At 32.6% G+C, this 15,014-nt stretch overlaps 2 protein-coding genes across 3 annotated transcripts in view; both read right to left on the bottom strand.

The window, feature by feature from the left end:
• LOC127711242 (major facilitator superfamily domain-containing protein 12-like) overlaps positions 1-15,014 on the bottom strand; it is a 256,747-nt gene that overhangs the window by 120,502 nt on the left and 121,231 nt on the right. The window lies entirely within an intron of this gene.
• LOC127711240 (uncharacterized) overlaps positions 1-15,014 on the bottom strand; it is an 80,402-nt gene that overhangs the window by 5,900 nt on the left and 59,488 nt on the right. For both annotated transcript variants that reach the window (XM_052217230.1, XM_052217231.1), the window contains 2 exons: positions 13,184-13,419; positions 10,306-10,576 (listed from right to left, as the gene is read on the bottom strand). In XM_052217230.1, coding sequence (XP_052073190.1) covers positions 10,306-10,576; positions 13,184-13,419 — 507 coding nt within the window. The remainder of the gene's footprint in view (positions 1-10,305; positions 10,577-13,183; positions 13,420-15,014) is intronic.

Raw genomic sequence — 15,014 nt, 5'->3', positions numbered from 1 at the left:
ATAGTTATACAATAGAGAAGTTAAGCAAAGGAACTTATTCGTGTACGTCTACTTGTAGCAGGGGAAAACCCCTGAATTTCTGCGTATTACGTCATCAGTTTTGTTTGGCGCTGAAAAGTACACGTATAGGACAACGTGTGAGGCGGCGGCTACAAACAGGTAAGTCCTTGTGGCTTCTATTTCTTTCAAACGAAATATTGTGAATGAAGTTATATATTTACAGAAACTAGAGAATGTGCCAGAATTATAAATTATATTTAAAGCTTTTATCACTATAGTGTGAAAGCTCAGTGAAACGGTAAAAGGGCAAACCATGCGATGTAAAATGACGGCATATTGAAGGTTTGTCCAATAGCAATTTCAATCAAATATAACAACTTCAATTAGATCACTAGTATTATTCATAGTTTCGCCAAAAATCATGTGACAGCGTTTTTGTCGCTTTTTAAGAAGTTCATCCTGGTATCTCTGATGAGTTTATTTATAATCAATACATGATTTTGGGGTCGTTAAAAAAGGGGGTTGGTGGGCAGGTGCCCGGTAAATTATGTTGTCAAATTAGTTCAAACTCGGTATTCTTTCCGAGGTCAAAAGAAGTTAATCAATGATATTGCCTAAGATGTGTGATGCAGAATAAAATTCAAGGGGGACTAATAGTGTTTTTTAAAAAAAAAAGTAAGGGATGTCAAATTTTTTTTTCGCACAAATCCTTTTGATTTTTTTTTAGAATGAACAGTGAAAACAGAAAGAAACAGGTCAGTTTTCAGCCGAAAGATGACCTTGGTCTACTCCGAGAGGTTTTAGCAAAAAAAACCATTCAAGAATAAATCAGCCTGGACTGAGATAGCTTCAATATTATCTAGATTAGATTTCCAACTGGATACAAGACGTGTTAGAGAAAGAGCATGTTTGCTACTTTAGCATCATAAGAAACAAAATGCCGAGTTTTTGAAGAGGTACTATTAATATATCATGATTACTTCAAATTTACTGAAAATAAATCAACTTACAAAAGTTAATATCCACAAAATAAATCTGATAAAAAATCTCATATGCGTCATTGAATGTTTAACAAATGAAAGTGTTACTAGTTAACATATATGTGTAGTTATTGAAAAATATATGGTTGAAATCACATTTTGAAAATGATTGAAAAAAAATGAATGAAATGAGTTTTATTCATAATTATTATCTAATTCCAATATTTTCTTTTTCAAAGTGGTATTATATAAAAAAAATATTAAGGAACAAAAACGTTATTTTAAAACAATTTTGACCAGAGACTATTCTGTACATTTAACTAATTCAATATTTCTTGCATGTCAATTGCATTCTCGTAATATTATAAAATTGTTATATTGCTTGAATATTCCAGATCAGGAATATATGAGGAGTACGGGGAGAAGAAAATTTTATTGCAGGAAATCATAACCTTGTTTGAAGATGAAGAGCAGCAGAAAGAAAAAGATAAACAGAAAAGGGAAATGGATGAAAATCGTGGCAAAGACATCAGAAAACAAGCCATGGAAAATATTATCCCTACAAAAAGTAAAAAACTTCTTTATTGTGATTAATTTATCATCAAATTTTATACTTTTGATATTAAATCAGTTATATAGATAGATAAACATGAGTATTGCTTTAGAATGGGCCAAGTATAAACTCAATGCAAAGAATATAGTACATAACTTAATTGTTTATTATATAAATATTTTCAAAAGATGTCATTATTTTACTGTAGGCAGAATTAAATTTAAGTGCAGTTGGCTGTTACAAGCTGTCTCAATTTTAGATTTTTATATACAAAAACAGAAATATAAAAAGGTGTATAGGATAAATAATCTTGAAAATTGAGAAAATACAAAGCTTGAAATATATTAACAATAAGAGGTTCCCATGCATTTCTTAATAAATTATGAAGGGACATTCGCACTGTACAATAACATGATGTGTTTATTTTATTAAAGGCCAAAAACATATGAAAAGACTTCACGGAAGGAAATTAACCTGAATATTGGAACAGGGACATAAACATAAATTGCATATCACAGAGGTTCCAAAGGTTTTTTGGACCTCAGTTGTGTTTTGGTTCAGTAATTGTTCAAGCATTACTGGTCCAGTCAGTGTTTTTTGGCAGTCTTTTACATTATGAGTATTACAAAATTCTTCCATCTTCACTGGTAATTTTGTCCAGTAATTAATGACATTTTACTGGACCAAACCATTTATTACTGGACATTGCACATGTCTGACGGACATTGGGAATGACTTATATCAAGTGTTTTAATTATCAAACAGATTTAGATTAAATTAAATTAATTCAAACGGTATATATTTTAGGTGATGATAATTATAATGATGCCACTCCATCCAAAAAAAATAGTTCCATTAATATTGCTGGATATTTGTGAGAGAAAAATGAGGCGGAAATAGACTTAAGAAAGCAGGAACTTGATGTGTGGAAGTTATTGTGTCTCAAAAAAGTCATCCCTGGTAATTGTTATTATGTATATAGATATATATTTTGTGAACGTTGTTTTCAATTTAGACCTGTTTATATTTTTTCGTTTGGGCTTGTATTATATTTGCCTTCGAATTTATATAATCCGTTCATCCTATTTCGACTCTTCAAAATTCTAATGTCAATCCGAAATTGAGGTAAATTATATGGCCTTCCAAATACCGTTTCGATTCCTAACATCACTGAAGAGACATTAATTGTCAAAATCCGGATATGGTGTACCAATTTTTGCACCTCATGTTTGCGGTTAATCATCTTTTCCGGAAGTTTATTGGTTTTTGTTTAGTATTAAATTAATAATTAAGATCCATTTTGTTACATCTGGTGATCCTTTTATTTGGCAATCGCCATGGCAGTCAGCAGTGTTTAAGAACATCCGTTGTTCGACCTGCTTGTCAAATGCGTTTTGTTAAAATATACTTTTTCACTTTTTTGGTCTTTTGGAAAATGTTGTTTGTGCTGTATTTAGACCCCTCTACCCTTTGTTTTGCATGCACATGTTTAAAAACTGCGGTTTTCATCCAACGCAATCATATGTTTAAAATGAAAACAACGTTGAAAACTATGATCACGTTGGATAAAAACCGCAATTTTTATACGTGTGCACGCGAAACAAATTTCTTGGTAGAGGGGTCTAAATACATCACAAACAACATTTTCCAAAAGACCAAAAAAGTGAAAATGTATATTTTAACAAAACGCATTTGACTAGCAGGTCGAACATCCGATGTTCTTAAACCCTGCTGACTGCCATTGGCGATTGCCAAATAAACGGATCACCAGATGTAACAAAATGGATTTTAACTATTAATTTAATACCAAACAGAAAACAATAAACTTACGGAAAAGATGGTATACCGCAAACAAATGTGCAAAAATAAGTACACCATATCCGGATTTCGACAATTAATTTCTCTTCAGTGATCTTAGGAATCAAAACGAAATTTGGAAGGCCATATAATTTACCTCAATTTTAGGATATACTGTTGAATTTTCAAGAGTCGAAATAGGATGAACGGATCATAATAACCCGAAGGCAAATATATACAAGCCCAAACGGAAAACTATAAACAAGTCTAAATTGAAAACAACGTTCAAACCTATGATCACGTTGGATAAAAACCGCAATTTTTATACGTGTGCATGCAAAACAAATTTCTTGGTAGAGGGGTCTAATTACAGCACAAACAACATTTTCCAAAAGACCAAAAAAGTGAAAAAGTATATTTTAACAAAACGCATTTGACTAGCAGGTCGAACAACAGATGTTCTTAAACCCTGCTGACTGCCATTGGCGATTGCCAAACAAACGGATCACCAGATGTAACAAAATGGATCTTAACTATGAATTTAATACCAAACAGAAAACAATAAACTTGCGGAAAAGATGGTATACCGCAAACAAATGTGCAAAAATTAGTACACCATATCCGGATTTCAACAATTAATGTCTCTTCAGTGATGTTAGGAATCGAAACAGAATTTGGAAGGCCATATAATTTACCTCAATTTTAGGATATACTGTTGAATTTTGAAGAGTCGATATAGGATCAACGGATCATATTAACCCGAAGGCAAATATATACTATACAAGCCCAAACGAAAAACTATAAACAAGTCTAAATTGAAAACAACGTTCAAACCAATGATCACGTTGGATGAAAAGCGCAATTTTTATACGTGTGCATGCAAAACAAATTTTTTCGTAGAGGGGTCTAAATACAGCACAAACAACATTTTCCAAAAGACCAAAAAAGTGAAAAAATATATTTTAACAAAACGCATTTGACTAGCAGGTCGAACACCAGATGTTCTTAAACCCTGCTGACTGCCATTGGCGATTGCCAAACAAACGGATCACCAGATGTAACAAAATGGATCTTAACCAATAATCTAATACCAAACAGAAAACAATAAACTTACAGAAAAGATGGTATACCGCAAACAAATGTGAAAAAATTAGTACACCATATCCGGATTTCGACAATTAATTTCTCTTCAGTGATCTTAGGAATCGAAACGGAATTTGGAAGGCCATATAATTTACCTCAATTTTAGGATATACTGTTGAATTTTGAAGAGTCGATATAGGATCAACGGATCATATTAACCCGAAGGCAAATATATACTATACAAGCCCAAACGAAAAACTATAAACAAGTCTAAATTGAAAACAACGTTCAAACCAATGATCACGTTGGATGAAAAGCGCAATTTTTATACGTGTGCATGCAAAACAAATTTCTTGGTAGAGGGGTCTAAATACAGCACAAACAACATTTTCCAAAAGACCAAAAAAGTGAAAAAGTATATTTTAACAAAACGCATTTGACTAGCAGGTCGAACAACAGATGTTCTTAAACCCTGCTGACTGCCATTGGCGATTGCCAAATAAACGGATCACCAGATGTAACAAAATGGATCTTAACTATTAATTTAATACCAAACAGAAAACAATAAACTTGCGGAAAAGATGGTATACCGCAAACAAATGTGCAAAAATTAGTACACCATATCCGGATTTCAACAATTAATGTCTCTTCAGTGATGTTAGGAATCGAAACAGAATTTGGAAGGCCATATAATTTACCTCAATTTTAGGATATACTGTTGAATTTTCAAGAGTCGAAATAGGATGAACGGATCATACAAACCCGAAGGCAAATATATACAAGCCCAAACGAAAAATTATAAACAAGTCTAAATTGAAAACAACGTTCAAACCTATGATCACGTTGGATAAAAACCGCAATTTTTATACGTGTGCATGCAAAACAAATTTTTTCGTAGAGGGGTCTAAATACAGCACAAACAACATTTTCCAAAAGACCAAAAAAGTGAAAAAATATATTTTAACAAAACGCATTTGACTAGCAGGTCGAACAACAGATGTTCTTAAACCCTGCCGACTGCTATTGGCGATTGCCGAAAAAACGGATCACCAGATGTAACAAAATGGATCTTAACTATTAATTTAATACCAAACAGAAAACAATAAACTTGCGGAAAGGATGGTATACCGCAAACAAATGTGCAAAAATTAGTACACCATATCCGGATTTCAACAATTAATGTCTCTTCAGTGATGTTACGAATCGAAACGGAATTTGGAAGGCCATATAATTTACCTCAATTTTAGGATATACTGTTGAATTTTGAAGAGTCGATATAGGATCAACGGATCATATTAACCCGAAGGCAAATATATACTATACAAGCCCAAACGAAAAACTATAAACAAGTCTAAATTGAAAACAACGTTCAAACCAATGATCACGTTGGATGAAAAGCGCAATTTTTATACGTGTGCATGCAAAACAAATTTCTTTGTAGAGGGGTCTAAATACAGCACAAACAACATTTTCCAAAAGACCAAAAAAGAGAAAAAGTATATTTTAACAAAACGCATTTGACTAGCAGGTCGAACAACAGATGTTCTTAAACCCTGCTGACTGCCATTGGCGATTGCCAAATAAACGGATCACCAGATGTAACAAAATGGATCCTAACTATTAATTTAATACCAAACAGAAAACAATGAACTTGCGGAAAAGATGGTATACCGCAAACAAATGTGCCAAAAATTAGTACACCATATCCGGATTTCGACAATTAATGTCTCTTCAGTGATGTTAGGAATCGAAACGGAATTTGGAAGGCCATATATATAATTTACCTCAATTTTAGGATAGACTGTTGAATTTCGCATTGATACTATGAAAAGTATAATATGACGTTAAGTAGAAGTAAAACTATCTACTACTAGTACAAATTAAATTTATTGTAAACTAGAGTTTTAAAGTTGAATCGCAGTGTAGCTGGCATTATTAACTATTTTCTTCCAAGGAGGTTTATTTCATTTTTCCTTTGAAAAGTTGTATCTGATTTACTTTTTGTCATTTTCATACCAAAGGTCCATAGTTTACTTCGCTGATAAAACTGACCATGTAAAAGCATATGTTTAAAATAAGGTTATAGCAGAAAACTACTCCAATGGGATTGTCTAAATGAAAAGATGAAAAAAGAAGATGTGGGAATAATACAATGAGACAGACAGCAATATAACAACAAATGTAACCAAAAGACATCAAGAGGGCAACAAAGAGTCGTCAACAGAAAAGTGTCAAGTTCTAAATTGTCTTGAGTCTACAAAAGTTGTGGATTAATTTAACGAAAACCAAAAAATCAAAGGTCTGTCACTATTACCTTAGGCAATTTACCAAATAACGATAAACCTTATGATATGTCAAACCACAACTACTGACAAAGTTCCTGACTTGGGACAGGCAATTTAAAATGTGGCTGGGTTAAACTTCATTCCCCTTTTTAATCTCAATCCGTAGAGTAAGAAAAAGCATAAATTAACGTACTATAAAAATCAATACAGAACAGAAGTAGTATTCAACTCTACTGTAACGATATAACAGTTAACAAAACCACCAAAAGAGTAAATTATACCATATCAAAGAATGTTCCAATTACTCGAAGCTAGCTAGCTGTATAAAGCCAGCCCCAAGTACTTAACCCCTTGATATGACTCATATTAAGAAACTCGGTACAGGCATTTTGACAGACAATAGACGGTTAAACCTGGTTTAAAGGGGAGTTTGGATTTACCCAACCAAGAAAACAAGATGAGAAGGGTCTCAGTGGCCAAGTGGTCGTAGAAGTGTATCGATCACTAGCCAACGCTAAAACTTCGATTTCGAGTTCCGCACGTGGCAGGTGCGTTCGACTCCAATCTTAATTGACTAGGAATGTCAGTTTTCCTACCGAAGATCAGTGGTTCTCTCCAGGCACTCCGGCTTCCTCCACCAATAAAAAACTGACCGCCAACAGTACTGAAAGTGGTGTTAAACACCTGTTTTCTTGGAATTTTTTTTGTTATCAACCGACCCTCATTGTCATTTTTTAAGCAGGTAAAGATATGAAGCACAATTTACTGTATCTGCGTTATCTTTCTTAAGGATGTACACCTCTGAGGAGCCAAACATTTCTAGAATTTAACATTTTTTCTTAACCTGATTTTTGGGTTTATATGACTGTAAAAAAATAATTGGTGAAGAAAAAATCATAACGTGGTGCACTTCTTATTTTGCTACGGCCCTTTGAAAGTACCCAATTTTGATGATTTTCCCATTTTTCATCAATTTTTACCTTTTTTTGGGCAATTATCGTGAAAAAAATCACAGTTCCACAATACTTTCAATAAAGTTGAAGTGGACCAATCTGAATAAATTTAACTTAAAAAAATATAGGTAGGTGTTAATATAAGAAAGTTTTATCATATTTCGACGCTTTTTTGTGTCAAATTAACATGCTGTCAATTTTGTAAATTTGTGATTTTTCTCTTTTTTAAGAACAAAATGCATATTATTTCAACTTCTTTGTTATAAATGATTGAAAAAATACATATCTAAGAAATTTGAAAAGAAAAAAGTGATATGGGATGTACATGTTTCTGGTAAAATCATTTCTTGTACCCCTCACCCATTTTCTCAAAATTTTGGCTAAAAAGACTGACTTGATTGGTAATAAAATTTGAAAAATTGATTACCCAAAAACTACTCATTGTAAATACGCAATTTTGTCACAGAGTTAAGTTTGATTATAACATTTTTTAAATTCATTGATATTTTCCACTTGTATCACATGTTTTGGGAATAATTCTAGAACGAGATTTCAACGAGACTGTAACGTCAGAAGAATACATCCTTAAGCAATATACTTTGAACCGCCGTGGTTAAGTTTCCATGACTTAATGATATAGCATTGTGTTACATGTACCAGTAAATATACAGAAATGACCAATTCAGTAATATTTAATGTCAGCTTCCTTTTTGGTTTTAGCATCTCTACTATAAAGATTTAACAGCCATTCAAACTTGTTAGCATCGAGCATAACCAAAGAGATAGTAATTGTCGAAATCATGACGCAACAGGTGCTGTCAAGTGCTTTTAATGCTATGTTAGACGATATGAACCTCTCAGATAAGACAAGCATTACCGTCGACTCATTGCAAAACTTAGCAAAGATTTCAGATTTATAATTTAATACAACAAATGTTGTTTCAAAGGAAAACATCTACTCGAAAGGATAATAAACCAGAGATCATACATTTACGTAGAAATGATTTAATAAACGGCAACATGTTTGTCAAAATATTGATTAAATCATATGGACTTGTCTTTTTACAGACACATAAGCTGTTGTTTGAAAAAAAACTCTTCATAATATGGATACTTTAAACCGATAAATAATAAAAAATTTTCTCAGTCAATAGTTACCAGTTAAGCACAGATTTTTTTTCGTAAACTTGATAAATTTTGCTACAAGAAACTGCAAGCAATTATGAGGATAATGCAACTAGTCTAATAAACTGCTTCGCTGAGCGCAGCTGGATACACCCGCAGAGGTCCAACCCCGAACAGTTGGGGCAAAAATGGACACAATATTCAAGCTTGATACAGGTCTGAATTTGGATTGTAATTAAATATTTGACATATTATAGGTTTCTGAATAAATGTAGTCAAAGAACTTGAAATTGGTTATATGAATTGAATTTATATTCAATTAAAGATTTATTGCTGTTGTGCAATACACTGTGCTGTTGCGCAATACTTAGTAAATCTGTTGTCAGACTATAAACAAATAAAGTTCAATTTCTTCTCAATGTCATAATTGAAATTTATGAAAATCAATAGGGAGATTACATCAATAGCTATAAATAATTCACCAAAGTTTCATGCGAACTGCTTAAAGCATTTTTGAGTTATTGTCCAAAAACTGGAAATTCCCCACTTTTTTTAATGAATAAAACCCCGTAACTCAGAAATGTAAAATCTAAAATTTATAAAATTCTAAAGGGAACTTACATCAACAGATATAAGCAATTCACCAAAGTTTCATGAGAACTGCTGAAAGCATTTTTTAGTTATTGTCAGAAAACTGGAAAATCCCCCTTTTTAATGAATAAAACCATGTAACTCATAAACGTAAAATCTAAAATTTATAAAAATCGAAAGGGAGCTCATGTCAATATATATAAACAATTCACCAAAATTTCTTGCAAGTTGGTGAAAGCATTCTTGAGATATTGTCGGAAAACTGGAAAATCCACCTTTTTTAATGAATAAAAACCCAAAACTCAGAAACGGCAAATCTGAAATTTATAAAAAACGAAAGGAAGCTCACGTCAATGGATATAAACAATTCAGCAAAGTTTCCTGCATATTATTTAAAGCGTTTTTGAGTTAATGTCCGACATGTTGACGACGGACGGATGGACGGACGGACGGACAACGGTATACCATAATACGTCCCGTAAACGGGCGTATAAAAAAGCGAACATTGAGTTGCATTATTCTCTTGCCTCGGTTTTGCATACGAATGTGAAATCCGACGTTCATATTGATCATCGTCACCACATTCTACTTATCTTATTGTCAGACCTTTGCAACGTTGCCTTGTACAATATTTTAAAGAATTAAATTTTGCTTTGACGTCTTTTTGATAGGAGTAACACATACAAATAAACTCATCACACAAAGTGATTCATGATGTGTTTCTAGTTATTTTAGAAAAATACACCTTAGATATATATAAAAATAAATAGATGTGGTATAATTGCCAATGAGACAACTATCCACCAGTTGAAATGAAATGAAGTGAAGAGAAAACTAACTGCCCAATTTATAATTAAACAATTTACAAACAATTGATATGACAGACACGATCCAACGATAAATACATGACCAGTCTGAATTTAAAACAAAAGACTTACTTCTTATATGAGGAGGAATATGATCATCTGGAAGCTTTTCCTCAATGTCTAAAAGATGTTGTTGAACACATTCCACATTGGCTTCAAGACTGTCAACTCTTTTGATAACAACATTCACAGCTCTTCGACAAATACCTACTTCCCCTTGAACTTCTGTCATGTACTCTCTTATGAATTTATTATATTCGTTTTGTTGATGTTTATCAAATGTTCTTTGCAAAAGACTTTTCACCTCCTTGGTTAGGTTTCTACAGCTTAATCTGATGATGGCCTGCAAAGACATTTTGTTGTCAGTTAGATATTTATAATATAATATGAAATGTAATGAGTTGATAAATTGAAACACTGCATTATATAAATGATTTAACTTTCACATTAAATCCTTTGGATAAATCTGAACGATGTATTTGCATATTAAAATTGGCTTTGAACTAGCTTTAAATTACTGAAAGTACTCTTTAATCAGTAGCTTCTGCTTTATTTTCATGTGCTTAATGTCAATTTGATGAGACAAGCCTTTTCAAACTGATTTTTATAGTGTGATCTTGTGATGTGCCTTTTCACCACTGTCTGAGGTTAGGGGAAGTGTTGAGCACTCACACACATGTTTAACCGGGTGTACATTGTATGTGCCCGTCTGAAGTTATGAGCCTGTATTTCAGTGATTGTTGTTAGTTGCTGTCTGTCATATTTGTTGTTTTTTTTTATTATTTTTTTCACATTATACAAGCCGTTGTTTTTCTCGATTGAATTGTTTCACATTTTGTTGTGCCGAATCCCTTTATATAGATATAAGAAGATATGGTATGAGTGCCAATGAGACAACTCTCCATCCAAGTCAAAATTTATAAAAGTAAACCATTATAGGTCAAAGTACGGTAGCTTGCTATAAGGCATGGTTTTTTCCATTGTTGAAGGCAGTATGGTTACTTATAGTTGCTTTCATCCACGTCATTTGGTCTCTCTAGTATAGTTAATTCATTATCAATCAAATCACATCTCATATCTTTATATTAGTGTTTATGTTATTACCTTACTAAGTTGGAAATGTTTTTACGGCATGGCTAATGAAAGAACTAGCCACCAAACTCAATAAAACTAGTAAAAATACCTGTTCTCGATTACGTATCACTTCAGTTTGACATGGGAAATACTATACAGAAATGTATGACGATACAGACGATCTTTCGTTCCCTATTGTTTTTTTTTTTCTTTTTTTTGGACATTGATGTTACATTGGCCTCTTCTTACGGTGCGGATATTGGATAAGTATTTAGTTATGCTCGTTTATGTAGTGACATGTTAGATTTCAATTTATGTAATCTACTAGTATGTATAACTGGTAAATTTTTAAGTCAGAAGTTTCGTTACTACACATTACTTTAAACTTTAACTAAACCTTTCATAGATACAAAGATTTGTTATGGAAGTTTGGCTATACCAGAAGAAACATTATTTCAAACGAAATAGCACACCTATGTTTACAGTAATGTTTTCTTTCAGAGTCAGTAAATTTAGATACGACCCATGTAAACGCATTGATCCTTTTTTGTCATATAGCTCTTGAACTTTTTTAGTTCTTATACATTATTTGCTTTTAAAATATTCGGGTTGGAGTTTTCCTGATGAAGGTAAACCCAGAAAAGCTCTTCGGACGTACCAGTTATTTATTTGGTGAAGTATGGCAGGCGGGTAGTCGGCTGCCAACAGTTTCCGTTCAACCAATGCTTTTCAAATTTTAATGTTTTGATACGAATGACAAAATAGAGGTCAAGTTCGATATTAGCAATTTTCCCTTTTACTGTACAGGAGTTATGGTCCTTGATATATTGGAAATTGACACTTTTTATGTCGTTTACTTTCAATAACTTATGAACCCTTCTACCAATGGTTTTCAAATAATAATATGTTGTTATTGGTGACAAAATGGGGGTCAAGTTCAAAGTAGACTTTTTTTACTTTTACCTTTCAGGAGTTATGGTCCCTGATCTAATTAAAATGGCGCTTCATGTCGTTTCCGTGCAATTACTCATGAACCACTTGCCCAATGCTTTTAAAATTTTAATATGTTGTTACTGTCGAAAAATGGAACTCAAGTTAGATATATATGATTTTGACCTTTGCTGTCAATGAGTTATGGTTCTTGATAGATTGAAAAAACGGCATTTTATGATAAAATGCAATTACTTATGTTCTATTCAACAATTGCACTTTAATATGCTGTTATTGATGACAAAATGGTAGTCAAGTTTGAAATCGGCGAATTTTTTTTAGATGTTCAGGAGTAATCGTTCTTGATAGATTGGAAAATAGGCATAGAATGTGGCAGGTAAAAAAAGCCTGAAAGCGCCTATCAAAATACAGAAAACTTAATTTGCTGTAAGTTTGACAGCTCATTATTCTAATATGCTTTTATTTCAGGACAATAGGCTCATTATAAATCTAACCTTCTAAAAAATTTATATTAAGCACTATCGAGAAATATTATGAATGGGTTAAATTCCCCAGTTATATCGCTGTGGAATATAACAAAATCGTAAATGGAAAAGTTTATTTAACTTAACCTTTTTGTCCCCGTTAACTCTTGATTTAGACTCCCAAATGGTGAGATTCGAGCACACCTGATGAATCTTCTGTACACAAAGCGCTCTTCAAGAGTCCTCAAGCCTAAATGTTTTTCCATTAGACGGTTCCAAATTTGTGTCCCGATTGCAAATGCATGTATAAAAAAATAAGATCCTATCACCAGATTGAATGCAAAAATATATCTAAACAATTTTTTACCAGTTTGCATCCAAATATGTCCAAACCATACCAACTCTTTACTCAATGCAAGCATTTAAATATACATTTAAAATTTAAATTTAAAAATGAAAACCTGAGATAAATCATTCCATTTGGTTTGAAATTTCTGTTTTGGAAGCTCATGCGTCGAAGTGTGCGATGAAAAGTTTCTGTGAGATCGAATTCGTTCAATATCATCCATTTGTGATATACTCCCAGGTTTTGGTTCACATGCCCAACCATCAGTCGGAATTCCAATATTAAGAGTATTCCGGATAAGCTTGTAAAGCAAACAGAAATCAAAGTCTGCAGATCTCACGTAACTATTTTCTGCAATTATATGTATTTCTTTAATAGTTAAGAAAAGTTACAAAAGTCAAATTGATCAAACAAGAAATAATAAGAAAACATTGAAAATAATTACCACAATAAACCCGCTAAAAATATTCATGTCCCAGAATATGCTCAACCTTGCTGAAATTCGTGATAAACCAGTTTTAGTAATTTTTGTGTTTATTTTTTTCAATGAATACAAATATTATGGGGGACGTGGAGGGTGACGGGGTATGAAATGAATAAGCTGGACTTGTATTTAAAAAAAAATTAGCCTGTCTAGTAAAACTTGAAAATTTATATACCGTCCTTGAAAAATACTCCTGTCCCACGTCAGAAATTCATGATCAAATTCATTATAAAAATCTGTACGTTGACAAAAGATTAAAGATTAAAGGATTTTTCACTATTTATTGACCATGTAGCCTTGAGTTTGTTCTTATTTATTCATTTGTATTTAACGCATATTTTCCAATAACATTTCATTAAATAAAGCGACTCAATATAAAAAGCGCTAATTTTTGCTGTCTTACATTCTGTTAAGGTATTTTTCAACGAAATTACTTGTCTTACTAAACAGGCCAGGACCACTAGAATTCTGACGTAAGAATACATTTGAAAACTAATTTCCTAAACACAAAATGTAAACATGCACCTGAGAAATTGACCAATCGACTGAATGAACCACATTGCTTTGCGGGCTTCTACGAGTTTACTATCACTTAAGAACACAAGGAATTCGGTTGAAAAGTTACATTTTTTATTGTATCTCGGAATCTCATATTTAATATTCTTATTCAGCTTACGTAATAAAGATAATGTATATCACATAATCTTCAATTTGCATGCTCAGATTAAAAAAATATTGTTCACAAGCTTCAGAATTCGACTTTTTAAGTATTGTCAAAAAAGTTAATTGATTGATTGATTGATTGGTGTTCAATGCCACTTTCAACAATATTGTGCTATTTCGTGGTGGTCAGTTTTTATTGGTGGAGGAAGCCGGAGTGCCGGAGAGAACCACCGATCTTCGGTAGGAAAACTGACAATCCTAGTCAATTAAAATTGGAGTCGAGAGCGCCTGCCCCGTGCGGGATTCGAACTCACAACCTAAGTGTTGACTGGATAGTGATACAGTAGTTGCATTATAATGCCTTTCCAAAAGCAATGCTCTTTCATAAAACACAAAGAATATTGTACAGATATTCTGCTTGACAAATTTGGTATGGAAAACACCTCAGAAAATAAATGCAAATTGACAGTCTCGGACTATGTGGCAGATTTCTTATACCACCAGAAATTCTGTTTTCTTGGAACAAAAACGAGTCATTTTCCCGTAGTTGTCGTTTAGATACTCACCAAGGTTTATACTGTGTTTTTGAAGAGCATAACCGTAACATTAAAACGCATATATCTGGTGTCGCTAATAGTGTAAAATGGGAAATATTAAGAAGAATTGCGATACTCTTGCAAAATTGACACAAAACATTTATGGTTTACTTAGTATATCCGAACGTTTCAGGCAACTAAGAAAAATACTAAAACTTAAATCTGAAAGGGATCTGTTTCGGGCTGAACTTTGAATATGTAAA

This window comes from Mytilus californianus, unplaced genomic scaffold, assembly GCF_021869535.1.
Source record: "Mytilus californianus isolate M0D057914Y unplaced genomic scaffold, xbMytCali1.0.p SCAF_8, whole genome shotgun sequence".
In the NCBI taxonomy this organism is placed as follows: Eukaryota; Metazoa; Mollusca; class Bivalvia; order Mytilida; family Mytilidae; genus Mytilus; species Mytilus californianus.
This window is presented reverse-complemented; position numbering and strand designations above follow the sequence as displayed.